This window comes from Meleagris gallopavo, chromosome 3 (genome assembly GCF_000146605.3).
Source record: "Meleagris gallopavo isolate NT-WF06-2002-E0010 breed Aviagen turkey brand Nicholas breeding stock chromosome 3, Turkey_5.1, whole genome shotgun sequence".
Taxonomy (NCBI): Eukaryota; Metazoa; Chordata; class Aves; order Galliformes; family Phasianidae; genus Meleagris; species Meleagris gallopavo.
Window position 1 is genome coordinate 66,386,154 of NC_015013.2, and position 15,269 is coordinate 66,401,422.

Sequence of the window (15,269 nt, forward strand, 5' to 3'; positions counted from 1 at the left end):
CAACCCCCATGGCAGAGGTGTTGAAACTAGATGATCTTCAAGTTCCTTCCAGTCTAAATCATTCTGTGATTCCATACGTGGTAACTGGTTTTCCTTTCTGATTATCTCACATGAATTGTCCAGCAGAAGCTATCTCGTAAATATAACACTTCATATAAAAATTCTAGAATATAATTTAAACAATTTCAGCACGACTATCTTTGCCACCCCTTTTCAAAATAAAATAGGTGTTTTATTGAACTTTCAGGGACCACATCTTATAAATAATCTCTCAAAAGCATATTGATTACAGTTATCACAATTTCACCATTTTACTAAACCTTTTCTCAAAATTGCACACTAACAGAACACACTAACAAAAAGAAAATGTGTTTAAACAACAATGACATTCAGGTGTACTTTCTATATGACTAGAAGTCATATAGACATAAGACACATCTTACATTACGACTTATTTGAGAGCATCATGCCTCAGCAAAGTAGCAAGCAGGGATTTCTGATGTCCCTGAAAGGAAAACTGAAGTTAAAAAGAAAACAGAGAACTCCTAAAAGCTGTCACATAGATTAAAAAAAACAAAACAAAACAAAACACACAAAAAACCTAGAAGGTGAATATTAAGTAAGAAAGTAAATATGCGAAATGATGCTCCATAAATTCTCCAGAGAGTCTTAGGAAAGCTAAGGGTGAGAAAGCTGTGTTTCAACCAGCTGATGGGCCTCACAAACAGTGAAGAAAGTAAAGTGCTCTGTAAGATTTGAGATCTGAGGACTGATGTAATTAGCACTATGATCTCATGGGAAGCTGTTGAAATACTTTTTATAAAAACACTGGGCTGTGTATATACCTGCACTTTTTCTGTAGACATAACAGTTTATGTGTATCAGAGGCCAAGAGGACAAAGTTTTCAGCTCAGAGACAGCCCCAAGCTCCTGTACCCAGCTTGCAGGGTCCCAGCATTGTACTATGATGAATAGTCACATTTTTTTCTCCTCAGAGAGAGATAAGACATTGCAACAGATCGCCCAGGGATGAAGTGAAGTCATCATTACTGGAGGTGTTTAAGGAAAGGGTAGATGCAGTACTAAGGGATGTGGCTTAGTGGGCAACATTGCTGGCAGGTGGGCCATTGGCCTAGGTGATCTCAGCCATCTTTTCTAACATTAACGATTCTATGATTAAGGAGGGAAGCACACTTGAAGCAGTTGCTGCTCCAGGACCCATTTATTTTGAACACATTCTCTCACTTTATTTTTTTTTTAAATCTATGTCTCCATTTCACTAATTAATCAGTTTAAAAAAAAAAAGTTATGCAGGGTTTGTTCTACAAAAGCCAGAGAAATGGTACAACAGTCATACTCAAGAAATAACAATGATCCCAAATCATTTACAGCAATAAAGTTACAGTGAAATGGCCAAACAGTCCCTATCCACGTCAAATGGAAACTTTAAAAGTAAAATTAAGCCTGATCTTTTCTTTTTATTATTTTTTAAAAAGACCTAATAATATCAGGCAGCTGCAGATCATTAATGTTAATCATCTGGAATTAGATACAGTTTCAAATACAACATTTCAGCAAATCTGTAAAAAAAAAAACAACACCAAAAACCTGATATTAAAAACTCAAGTTACATAAGAGATCTGCTGGAACTTTCAAGAGAGAAGATCATTTGCCAAAACAAAAATAGTGGGACAGCAGTACAAGTCGGGTTTTCCAAAATGTTGCTGTCTTTTGACTGGACAATCTCTATAAGACAACTTTATTTTGGAGACCTCAGACACAGAAAAATCAGGTTAAAAAGTGATCTAAATTAAGGTTTTTTCTTAAAGTGCTTTCATTGTTTAGACAGTAGACTGATACTTTTAAATACAAAAATGCAAAGAACTGTATAATTTTAGAAGTTTAGAACTATAAAGCATTAGATTACTGGTATTTCTTAGATTTAAGAACACTTAGGGTTAGAAACATATTTTCTTTTGTGCCTATTCACAACATAACACAATGGAAACTGAACTCGGTCAGTCATCGCTTTTATAACTTACAGAGGATGATGTAAGAAGCCCAGACTACTGGCTTATTTTTTGCCAGTTCAGACTTTAATTATTCCTTACGTTCTGAAATAAATTAATCATGGAGAAACTCAAACAAGATTAATGGGTATTACAGTTCAAATAATAAGAGTAAGAACCTAGTAGATACAAGCTGATAATTTCAAGTGACAGGACAAATTTAAGTCATACTTAATCTGGAGCAAGTCTCATCTGTCAATAGGAAGTGTACTCAGAACTTTTTCTTAGGAAAAACACGTTTTCCTGGCACAATAATTATTATTTCTGCAACCGTAATAAATATGCAAGAATATTGGCCACATAAAAAGCAAAAGAGTAGACTGTATTTATCTAATGTAAAAAAGGTAGAACCATGACTACAAAAACAAAGACATGTAACTAAAAGGGGCTTTAAATGAGATCCCAAACTACAAGCAACTAAAAAACCATTTGGAAATACACCAACTACTTCTAGAAAAACCCTAACAAGTTAAGGAAATTGATATGTTGATGCCACTGAAAAAGTAACAACAGTCAGGAGAGAAAAGGTTAGAGAATGGATAATGGATAAACAGTATTGCCTTCAGCTTCTGGTCAGATGCAATTATGTGGTGCTGAGATAATCAATCTGTTTTGGTATTATGCAACTAAATAAAGGGTCTTATGCTACGCTTTCCAGTGTAGTATAAAGCTTCAAAACAGCAGTTGTAGATCTATAAAAGGAAGCAAATATGTGTTTTTAATGCTAAATAGAATACTTGACAATAAAAGCTTACTTAGATCTTGGTCCAATCTCAAAACACTACTTCACAGTCACACCATAAGCTATCCAGTACTGAAAGAACACAATCTATTTTCTTTTTTTAATCAGGTGCCAGGTGTGGAACAACCACCACATGAGAGACAGAACCATTGTATAATTGTATGTTTAAAGGTGCAGCTTTGGTATTCAGTTAGTTGCATCGTCTCTTTTCAGAGGAATTATCTGAAGTGCTTTGGCTATTCTCTCTGCAATAGGTCGACTGCTTGCTGCAATTATTCTCCGAGACATCAAATCAAATGGTCCACCTAGAAATAAAAGCAAGCAAGTTAAGTAGCTTTTTGCTGGGGAAAAAAAAATAAAAATTAAAAGTTGTTAAGAAAATGAGCATTAACAAAAAAAGGACATATTATGATTCTGGACCATGTTCTGCCACTGGATAAAAACACACTTAACTTAACCGGTTTATGCAGCATATGAACTACATTTAAGTTTTTCTGAACATATGTTTACTGTCTTTTTTTTTTTTTAATTTCTGTCTTTTTTGGTGCTCAGCCAAATGGGTTAAGAAATGGTAGATTAAAAAGTGGTATGCTCTTAAGCTGTAAAACAATTGTCTCTGATATATATACGTATATTAACGATGTTAATTCTATTTAGTAGTAATAACCTCTCTGCATTCTCTTTTCAGCTATTTAAAGTGACAAAGGAATGTCATGCACTTTCCTATGCTTACCTGATACATCCAGGAGTACCCCTCCTGCTTCAGTAATAATGATTCCAGCCCCTGCCATATCCCAGCAGTGAATCCCCATTTCATAATAGGCATCAGCTCCACCCGCCGCCACAAGGCACATGTTCACAGCTGCTGTACCAACGGCTCTAATCCTAAAGAAGACAGTTGTTTTTCAGTTAAGAACAGTTTGTAAGGAAGTCACAAGGTATGCACACATGGCAAAGAACACAAAAGCATCATGTGCAAAATGAGCTGAGCTAGAGCAAGCAGGATGGAACGCTGCAGTGAAACAAGTCTGTGTAACTTCATTCCCAATGACTTTGTCTAAGTAGCTCGAAGCTGTGTGCATAGCAAATTCCCAGAAATAATATTTATGAATTCCAATTTAAAACCAGGCTTTAGAAAGAAAATAAATATTGAATAACCTCTTAGCCTAAAAAAAAAAACCCACAACTATTATGGGAGATAGCTGGGAGGAATGGCTGACATATCTGAAGACTGTGAGACCTAGCCAGGTAGATGAGTTGGGCAGAGAGGAATCTGATGAGGTTCAACAAGGGCAAGTACAGACTCTTACACCTTGGGAGGAATAACAGCATTAGTTTAGGTTTGAGACTGATCTGCTGGAGAAGGAGCTCCGCAAAGAAAAACATGGGTGTTGTGGTGGACAAGTTGACCGTGAGCCAGCAGTGTACCTTTGTGGCCAAGGAGGTCAGTGGTATCCCGGGGTGCATTAAAGAGCATGGCCAGCAGGTCGAGAGAGGTGATCCTCCCCCTCTCCCCTGCCCTGGTAAGGCCACGTACTGCATCCAGTTCTGGGCTCTGCAGTTTAAGATGAGCAACTTCCACGGACAGTCCAGCAGAGGGCCACAAAGATGATTAGAGTCCTGGAACACCTCCCTTATGAGGAGAGGCTGAGAGAGCTGGGACTGTTCAGCTTGGAGAAAACTGGCAAGGGATCCTACCAATGCTTACAAATATCTGATAGGCAAGAGTCAAGTGGATGAAGCCAGGCTCCTTTCAGTGGTGCCCAGTGACAGGATGAGAAGCAATAGGCCCAAGTTGAAACGGAGTAAGTTCCCTATGAATATGAGAAAAAATTCTTTTTTTTGAGGGTGACAGAGCACAGGGACAGGTTGTCCAGAGAGGCTGTGGAGTCTCCTTCACTGGTAATACTCAAAACCTGCCCAGATGCTTTCCTGGGCAACCTTCTGTATGGAACTTGCTTTAGCAGTGGGTTGGACTAGATGTTCTCCAGAGATCCCTTCCAAGCCCTACAATTCTTTGCTTTACCCATGAAACAGTAACAGATATTCTACTTTGCTTTTTGAATACAAGACTTCAAATACAGCATACGCTTATGAACACTGAAAAGACAATTACTTCCCTTTCTCAAGGGAAGCTCAGTAAACATCTCTGGCTTGCAAAAAAAAAAAACCAAAACAAACCAATAGCAATCATTATAAAAATTAAATCTCACAGTGTAAAACCAATCTGGGTAACTTAATCAAAATCTTCTTTGTGTTACAAATTCCATCTCCTTTTGGAAATGCCGATGTAATTAATTAAGGAACTTGTATAAGTAATTATTTCAATTATCAGCAGAATTTGCATTACATTGTAATTGATAGCAGCTAAGTAACAGCAAGAAGCAACTTAAATCAACTTCAAGCTCAATTTACTTTTTACACATAAAATACCAAAGTTGAAGTGAGGAAACACTTCATGCTTTCCTTCCTTATAACTTAGCATCTATTCCTCTGACACTGGAAGGATTTTTGAAAATACAAACTAAGTGTTAAATGTCAAAACAAGAACCCTGAGAATCCCAGCATAAAACTGGAACTACTTTTAGATTAGAAACATGAGCAGGCTGAACAACAGAAGTCTGTCTACTGAAACCAGCTTTAATTAAAGAAAATTGTTTGTGGAAATGTAGGTTTCAGGTCACCTAGATGAGAAGAAACAAGGAGCACACTGAGCTAAGAGCAGTTTGCTGGTAATGTCAATTATTTGGACAAATTAAAAGTATCCGTGCAGCATTAGAAGAGGAAAGGAAAATCTACCTTTGTCTTCTATTAGAAAATAAAAATGACTTCAGTTGCTTCACAGAGATAAGAAATCTAACAGCTGCCTTAATCCAGCATAGCTTATCCAATCATACTTCCTTAAAAAACAAAACAAAAAAAACTAGGAAAACACAATACTTCCTAGTCTTACAAACCCAAGCATGCTTTAATTTTCAATTCTGATTTGTTACTGTTTTCTTCATTATATCTCAGTCTTAAAAAGTGAAAATACAGTTTCTCTGCAGAGAACTACTACACAGTAACATTTATATCCCACTGCACTTTCAAAATATGATACACAAGTGATCTGTCCTAAAAATGATCTTACGTAACACTACTGATAAATATCAAAAATTAACAGTGTCTTACCCGTGAATAGGAATACTGAGGAGTCTTTCCATGTTAGAAAGAACAATTTTTATAGTCTCTGGATCACGATTTGATCCCAATTCTGTCACTAGAAGGGATTTTGTAATGTCTGAAAAAGAAATAAAGCCTCACTTTTTCCAACAGTGCAACTTATGTACCTAATTACTGTTATTAAGCTTAAGATAAATTCAAGCAGAGATTATTCCATTGACTTCTTACACAAAAGAATAAAAGTCATTTAAATATTAATGCTACATGTATATGGATGTATAAAAATTCTTATAAGCATAACGGCAGGACAATATGAGATAAAGTCAATATAGCATAAGATAGTTTAATTTTATATATACATTAATTGATGTCATTACTAAGAAAAAGCATTGTTAGAAAAATTAATGAGTTCTCAGAACTTTAAAGGCCCTTCACTTTAAGTGAGGATTTTATTTTATACAGGATAGGCAAGTATAGAAGAGTGATAGTGATTTAAAACCTGGACAAAGTTCACAGCTGGACAAAGTTGAATTGTTTAATAGATTTGTTATGGTTCCTAAAGAACAAACAGGGATTGCAGACTTACAGGGAATACAATTTAAAAAAAAAGCCAACACACACAAGGAATAAGAAATTCAACTATTGAGTGTTGATCATGCAAAGATCACAAGCATGTTATATGGATCAAAGAGAACATAACTGTTTCTCAAATCTGAATAATTCATGGCCAAAAACCCTGTGTTTGTAAGCAAAACAGCACGCTAAGAAACTGGAATACATCCAAGTCCAAAAGTATCGATGCACCACTTGTAAAAGAAATGAAATCATTTTAAAAAGCTGTGTTGTTCCACTTACCTTCTTGGCCTGACACTTTCAGTTTCTGACCATTGCAAAAAGCCCCTTTTCCTCTTCTGGCAGTGTACATCTTGTCTTCAACACAGCTATACACAATTCCAAACTCTATCTGCAAGGAAAAGTAAAGATACCTTGAGGTTTCTGGTTTTTTTCCCTCTTTCTTCCTATTTACTGTGAAAATACAAATCTTAATAATAACTAGCAACAAGAAATTTTGCTTGATTAGATATTAAGTAATGAAAAGTATACCTTTTTGTTTACAACAAAGCCAATTGAAACTGCCACAAATGGAAACCTACAAAACAAAACATTTCACTAATGTGAAGATACCAAACTTCTTTTGTTACCATGCTTATGCTTAACAAAAACAACGTTCACTCATATGCAATATATACCCAAAAAAGAAGTGTGGAGTATATAGAAAATAATACTTTTTCTAGAATTTGCAGTTTACTATGAAAATACACCCAACACTACCATTTATCATTGCAAATGCAAGTTTTTCTATCCAGTGAAGTTAGGAATGATACATTTGGGCTTGGAGACTGCCATTTTTATAGCCAAAGAATACAAGCAGGCCTCTGTACCACTAACTTTTCTCAGAAGGAACAAACTGTCTGGCCAATACAGCCTCATCAGAAGCAGTTAGTCATCTCCACTGCCTTCCTTACAGATTTAAGTTGGTAAATTCAGCAGAACATGTTCTATTCTTCTGGCTTTTTATACACGTTAATTATCAGGATACAGCAGCTATTTAAAGCTGCAGCCCACACAGAAACAGTCATTTGAAAATGGAATTCAAGAACATTCAGAAAAAAACTCACCAAGGTCAAACTGTGTTTCAAAGATGAGGGAACAGTCATCATTACCCTGAAAGCCCCCTTCTCAACATACAGAACACCCACTAGGCAGCCACTAGTGATAATTTCATTTTCTTTCATTGTAGGAGCTCCCAGATCAGCTTTGAAAGCTGCTGGAAATCAGTGCTTAGAGCTGTTACTGCCTTTCACCAAAACCTCTCTGAAGGTGCAGCTCCTAATTCTGACTCCTGATGCTTTTCAAGGCTGCTGACCAGACATAGTAAAAAGCTTTGAAGGAATATGTGCTCATGGTTATGGCAAGACTACTATAAGAGTTACAGAAATACTAAAATAACAATTAAAATTATCCAGTATCTCGTGAAATTTCAACAGTTTGTAACTATCAACAATATCCCTTTTAAAGCGATTTAGAAGAGAAAAAGCTGTACTTTCCAGGAATTGCAGAAAGAAAAATGTCAATCAGTTGAAGTTGCTAACACAAAAAGTGAAAGGTGAACCTGTGCACGAAGTTGGTAGTTCCATCAATAGGGTCTATAATCCATGTGGGGTTATCTGTCAAAATGCTGCCCTCTCCAGCTGCAACCGATTCTTCTCCAATAAAGCTGCAGTAGGAAACATTTGAAAGATACAAAGAAATTGTTTAGAAGTTCTGAATTACAATACTGTCCTTGAAACTTAAATTCTTGAAGCAAGATGCAGGTTTTCATACCATCAGTAATCATATGTGAAAAGATGAGAAAAGCTGGAAAGCACCAACTGCACCTGACCAAGCTCGTGCTGAAATTTATGTCAGAAAATAGTACAAACAGTAGGGGGAAAAAAATGCTTTTTTCATAACCCTCACTGGAATTCAGCACTCTAAACACTGAAGTTTTCATTCTAAACAGTAACACCATCACCAAGTTTTGGCTAGAGTACTTTCGGTTTATTTGTACTATAAAGCATTGCTTGTTGCCTGCATTTTAACTGCAAAAAGCTTTTACGGTCACACTCACCTGCTTCGATCACTACAGTAACTGTTCATTAACACTTAACTCAGATATGGCAAAATTGTTACAACTCAGAACTGCTTTTCACAAGCATTCTGAAAAAAGGGAACTTGGTTAAGGGATGAAAACCAAACCAGAGCCCCCCCAAAAGACAGGGCAAAGTGCGTGTGATCAGGCATGCTACTAAACTAAGGGACACATGTGGTTGTACCACAAGAGCCCAAATTTCAGAATCTGTTTTTTGGAAGTATTTGTTTTGAACTGCAAAATTATTAGGATCAGTGTAAGCAGGTAGAATTCTCTTCTGTGCTTTTTGCACATTTATTTTATCACATATTGCTCAACCAATGAAAAGCATGCATCAAGTGCCTGCTCTTATGATCAACTGGAGAAGTGAAGATGACTGCTCAGAAACAAACAGCGTGTTTCCAAAATGCAGATCTTCAGGAAGGGAAAGACTGAAGAGTTATTTTAGGTAAATGAGAAATTTATCAGAAATAAATTCAACAGAAATGTGTCCAAGAAAGTACAGATTACCTACTATAAAAATAAATTAAAATAGTCTAAACTGTTTGTCAATACCAGAAACTTCTTTCTTCCAAGGCTGTTACTTACATCTAGATGCTTACACTGATTAGGTTAGATAACTGACATTTTACATCACTTGAGTTCTACTAACTTTGTGCTTATTTATTAAGTTTTACATATATTGCTATGATAAGAAAATCTCCAAGAAAAGGCATGAAAATTTAGCAAATCTCCTTTAGAAAACCATACTAAACTTCAGCCGTATGTCAAAATCGGAAAGACAGTAAGTTAATACAACTTGCCCTTCAGGAAGAAATTTCTTTAAATACAAATACATAAAACAAGGAATATTTTGTAGTACATAGTATTTTGTATAACAAACTTTCAGTAATGCAGCAGCAGAAAACTCAATCTACTTTCCAGGCTCTTACACAGTATGAGATTTACCATAGACACACTCACTACCACGATAGCCATCCAGCTTAGGCAGTGAAGATATACAAATTCATACAGCCAAAAGAATACAAGACATTTGGGATCCAGTTATCTTGGGGCTGCCCATGATACTCCAACACAGAAGACCAAGAACTTACTGCCATACAGCTGGTTCAGACTGAAGTGATTTTCAGTATGAGCCTTGACCCATGGTAATTCTATGCCACTGAACTTCATGGACGCTACACTTTGTTACTATACCTCTCTTAAGGTGATAACAAAATCAGCAATCAATGAATTTCAAAGCATTTGGGAAAAATTAGCATTATGAAACAATATTCTAAAGCTATGGGAGATTTCTGTAGCTTTCCAACAGACAGTCAAAACAGAATTTTACCAAGCAAAAATCAATCTTGTTATTTTGTTATCCCTTCCCTTTTATCAAAATTGAACTGATTAGAATCATAGAATGGCCTGGTTGAAAAGGACCGTGATGATCATCTGGTTTCAACCCCCCTGCTATGTGCACGGTCACCAATCACCAGACCAGGCTGCCCAGAGCCTCCTCAGAGGTGAGGAGGCGTTTGGCCTCTTCTCCCAGGCAACAAACAGGACCCGAGGAAATGGTCACAAGTTGTACCAGAGGAGGTTTAGACTTTTTCTCTCAGAGAGTGGTCAGGCACTGGAATGGCCTGCCCAGGGAGGTGGTGGAGTTGTAGTCTCTGGCAGTGTTCAAGAGGTGCCTGGATGAGGAGCTACGAGATATGATTTAGTGCCTTGTAGTAGCAGTGGTAATGGGAGGACGGTTGGATTAGATGATCTTGTAGGTCCTTTTCAACCTTGTGACTCCATGATTCTATGATCCATTAGGAACTGTACCTGTGAGAAGGATACTTTTCTTTGATCAATGAGATAATGAAGTTTTCTACTTTTTGATCAGTTTCAGTCACTAGATCTACTGGTGAACTTTTAATCATAATGGATTTTTCTTCCTTGAGTGCTCCACGGATTATCTGTTAACAAAAGAGGGGAAAAAAAAAAAAGCTTTCTTCATTAACAGCGTGGAAAAAATTATTTCTCTCAGAAATCTCAGCATCACCGGGCATCATTTTTACTGCAATTTTCTACACTGCACATACATAACAGAAAGACAAACAGTGGCAAATCTCCATTTAATTACAGGGGCTCATCCCTACATCTTTCTGCAGTCCCTACTCAGCACAAACTTCTACATGACCTTTACAATGGTACATGACACCTAGCTCTGTTTTGTTACAAGTGCTAAATTAATAAACAAACAGACATATTTAGGACTGAGCTTACGTGATGCATTTTTAGCCAGATCTTACATTTATGATCTTAAAACTGGCAGAATCTGCTTGAATAAGAACGCATGCCTCACAGCCCGGATTATCGGTTTACTCAGAAGGTTTTTTCAGGGAAGATTGGAATGAGGTTATAGCAGGGACAATGTTTTGCCATTTTGCAGCTCCAAGGACAGCATTAGCACACGTGCCATCTTCTCAAGCTACAGACAGCTGTACCAAGCAGAACTACTGTGAATAAATGAACCTTCATTAACAGCTCCTATGACGAGCCTTTGCTAAGACAGAAAAGCTCTTTCAAGAGATCTTAGATCACAATACTTTAAAGTACAGACACTGTGAGAGATATTTCTTATTTGTAGATGTAAAGCATTCTTCAGAAAGAGAAAACAGCATGGTACGATGCGCAAACAAGTCACTGTTTAAGGCTGACTAACAGTGTTCCAAAGAAAGACACTCAACAGTTTTCAGGTATACAAAAAATAAGGGAAACAAATTTAAGGGAAAAAACAAATACTCATTGTTTACCATTATTCTGAAATAACTTTAAAATGAAAACAAAAGATATTCCTTGGTTTTTATTAGGCTCATTCCAAGAAAGATGCTAAGTTCTCTATTACACTAACCAAGCTGAAAGGCACTCCAATCTTGAAAGACTTATTTAACTACTGTACTAATTCCTTTTTTTTTTTAAATATTCCTCAGAAGAATATAAAACACCGAAGCTCATTCAAAAGCTACACATATACTAGCCTCAATAAATAATGTTATTAGTTATAAATGGTTTATACTTACTTCCCCAGCTTTCTTTGCCAATGTAACTGCATAATCCATACATTCTTGCCAAGGATCTGACATGTTTTCTTGACGTACAACCTACCAAAGCCACATATTAACACAAGAAATGATAACGGTTACTTTTTTTATAAATTCTAATGTTGCATTCTTCCTGATCAGCCTGCAGTGTTTTCTCTCTGCATTATCTTTTACTCAGGAAAGAAGAATTTCAAATTTATTAAATGCTATGTAGACGTTACCAGATTATTTGCACATTTTGTAATGATCAATAAGGCACAACATTAACAAGTACAAATCCTCAGTGCTGAAAGACACAAGCATATATGAAATTCTACATTTAGAAACTGACCTCAAAGTACAGAAAGGCTTTGAAAAGCAATAGCGTGGTTACAAATGAGCAGTGCACAGCTCAGGGCCTGTTTGCTTAAAAGCTGTAGAATCATCACCATAATTTGCTGCAGAAGACTGTTGACATAAAGCTCAGTCTAGTTTTAAGTATGGTTTAAATGAATGTGAATGTCTTAAATTAGAAAGGAACGAATCCCAAACCTATACTTCATTGTATATTCTGTCACTCTTTGCTCTAGAGGTGTGTTCCAAACATGAATGTGAAATGGTTTTGATTCTACATGAGAAAGATACAAGATCCCACACTCACTTAAAAGCATCTTTTATAGACTTATGTATTAAGAAACAATACAAGCTACCAATATCACAGTCTGTATGCATGTCTATGTGAAATAGCAATTACCATATTCTGCTACACCCGCAGCAGGTCACACATTCATTCAATTTTGGAGGCTTGCCTCATTTTTGAGACACAGTCCTTTCAGAAGCTTTTCACATAGTTCATAGGATCATAGAATGGACTGGGTTGAAAAGGACCACAATGATCATCTAGTGTCAACCCCCCTGCTATGTGCAAGGTCACCAACCACCAGACCAGGCTGCCCAGAGCCACATCCAGCCTGGCCTTGAATGCTTCCAGAGATGGGGCATCCACAACCTCCTTGGGCAACCTGTTCCAATGCGTCAACTCCCTCTGTGTGAAAAACTTCCTCCTAATATCTAACCTAAATCTCCCTTGTCCTATCACTATCCACCCTTGTAAAGAGCCGTTCTCCCTCCTTTTCATATGCTCCCTTCAAGTATTGGAAGGCCACAATGAAATATCCCTGGAGCCCTCTCTTCTCCAAGCTAAACAAGCCCAGTTCCCTCAACCTTTCCTCACAGGAGAGGTGCTCCAGCCCTCTGATCATCTTACTGGTCCTCTTCTGGACCCACTCCAAGATCTCCAAGTCCTTCCTGTACTGGAGGCCCCAGGCCTGGATGCAATACTGCAGATGGGGCCTCACAAGAGCTGAGTAGAGGAGGACAATCACCTCCCTCTCCCTGCTGGCCACCCCTTTTTTAATGCAGCCCAGAACACAGTTGGCCTTCTGGGCTGCAAGCGCACACTGCTGGCCCATTTCCAGCTTGTCATCCACCAGGACCCCTAAGTCCTTCTCCACAGGGCTGCTCTCGAGGAGATCTTCCCCCAGGTAGTCCCTATGCAAGCAGTTCTCTTTGAGACATGATGAGCAAGACAAGAGACCTGAAATGCTTGTCGATTTATAAGGATAAGCGTTCATTAGCAAAACCTTATGCAATCAGCACGATCCATCCCCAGCCTAAGCATCCTGATTTAGTGGCCCTTGTGTAGTCCAGGTCCTAACAGCTGGAAATTGCCAAAAAAACCCTACTTTTAGAAGACACAAGACGGCGATGGCCCAACCGTGTTCCTAACCTCAGCACAGAGCCCTGTGCGCACAGGGCCAGTCAGATAACACCAGTAAGGTGCCGGGCACCGGGCTGCGTACCAGAGGCACCGAGCAACTTCCCGCTAAGCACACAGACACTCAGCACAACGGCACAGCAAAGGAAAAGGAACCAGTTACAATCACAAATCCATTCCGACAACAAGTCTGCATGAATTCTAGTTAAGCAGCAGCTGCGCTTACGGGACGGAGCTGTTTTCTCCCTCCCGCCCCGCCGCCGGCCAGCCCCGAAGGCTCAGTCCCGCACTGAGGGCGGAGGTGCTGCTGGGGGAGCCCACGCACCCGCCGGACCCAGCACAGCAAGGGCCACCGGCACCCAGCCGCCATACGGGGCAACCGGGGCTCCGAACTGTCCCGTCAGGTCGAAAGACGGCCCCAGTCGCGAGCAGCCCCTGCTTCACGCGAGAAAAGGGCCGCGAGGGCAGCACCGCATCCCGGAATGGCGACCGAAGAGAGGGCCGCCTTACCTGACCTCAGGGCTCCGAGCTCCGTTAACCGCCGCCGCTGCTCCGAGTGATCCTTCAGCCTAGGCGGCACTACGCATGCCCCGCAGGCGCCAAGCCACGCCCCTACACCGCCGGGTTACAGTGCGTATGCGCAGCGGGGAGCGGGGCCGCCTTACAGGCGCTGTGGGGTGAGCAGTGCCCGCCGATTGTCGTGGTGTTCTGTCAGTTCAAGATTTTTCCTCTAGAAGCTTTCAGCAGCTGTGCAACGGCCTCCTCACTCCCCCTACCCTTCCCCTTGTCCCTCCACCCCCGTTAGGGCTGGTAGTTGAGATAATACCAAACCTGCAACCTGAGAGACCACTGGTTTTGATTTTAAACATACAGTAAATTTCCGGAAAAGCCCATAAAATCCAGACAGATATTTTGGAAACAAAAATAAAAAGCTGCATTTTTGAGTTAATATCATTAAAGAGACATAGAGGGAAACAAAAGTCAATGCTTTCCTTGGTAAGGTTGCCTGAACAGAGCCTTCTCTGAAGTCTGGCCCTGCATTTTGCATCAGGATAAAACACTTCTTGTGTTTACAAATGGCAGTTCATCTAGTTTACTCTCACATGTAAGATGTTGATCTACAGCAAACAGCAAGGAGGACAAGGGCTGTAAAGTACTTTATGGTTCAGAATGACCATAACTTGTCTGCTGCTCCCAGTGGCAACCCAACCCACAGCTGCGTGCTTCTGCAGGGCAGCTTTCACCTTTCCCTTTATACCTCAAAGATGTGGTGTCCGTTCCCAGCAGTGCCAGGATGCTGAGTCACTGCACCTTTCCACGCTTCATCTTTCACGTTTTGCAAACAGACAGAACCGTAGAGACCTTAAGCAGTATTTGTCAGTCTTTGAAGGTCTGTACAGACATTTTCCTGCATGATTATTTTGCACATCATTGCAAGGTTACGCTAAAAACTGTAACACCAACTGAGAGAGGCACACGGGCTGTGGTTTAGCTTTTGTTGTGACACCTGGTAAGAAAGAAAACAGGTCTGCTGGTAAACATCTTTAGGCCACGCAGATCACACACCACAGGGCACATACTTTTCTCTTTTCCTAAAAGACACACAAAGAGAAACTGCTTGAGAGATGGCTGTCTGCTCTCTCAGCACAACATAGTATTGCTTGTTTACTTTGGCACTGCCCAGCTAGTTCACAAGTCACTTACCCAAGCAAAGTTGAGCCTTTGATGCAAATTTAGGGTTTCCAAAGTTTGCTCTGTACCTCTATACCAG

The 15,269-nt window shown here is 39.2% G+C and overlaps 1 protein-coding gene across 1 annotated transcript; it reads right to left on the reverse strand.

Moving 5' to 3' along the window:
- Positions 1 to 210: 210 nt before the first annotated feature.
- IMPA1 (inositol monophosphatase 1) lies at positions 211 to 14,103 on the reverse strand. The gene is made up of 9 exons (XM_010709073.3): positions 14,009 to 14,103; positions 11,722 to 11,802; positions 10,481 to 10,614; positions 8,147 to 8,251; positions 7,078 to 7,123; positions 6,829 to 6,937; positions 5,983 to 6,091; positions 3,545 to 3,696; positions 211 to 3,116 (listed from the first exon to the last, which is right to left on the reverse strand). Exons 2-9 carry the CDS (start codon positions 11,782 to 11,784, stop codon positions 2,998 to 3,000), a joined length of 837 nt encoding a protein of 278 aa, XP_010707375.1. The 5' UTR covers positions 11,785 to 11,802; positions 14,009 to 14,103; the 3' UTR covers positions 211 to 2,997.
- Between the last annotated feature and the right edge of the window lie 1,166 nt (positions 14,104 to 15,269).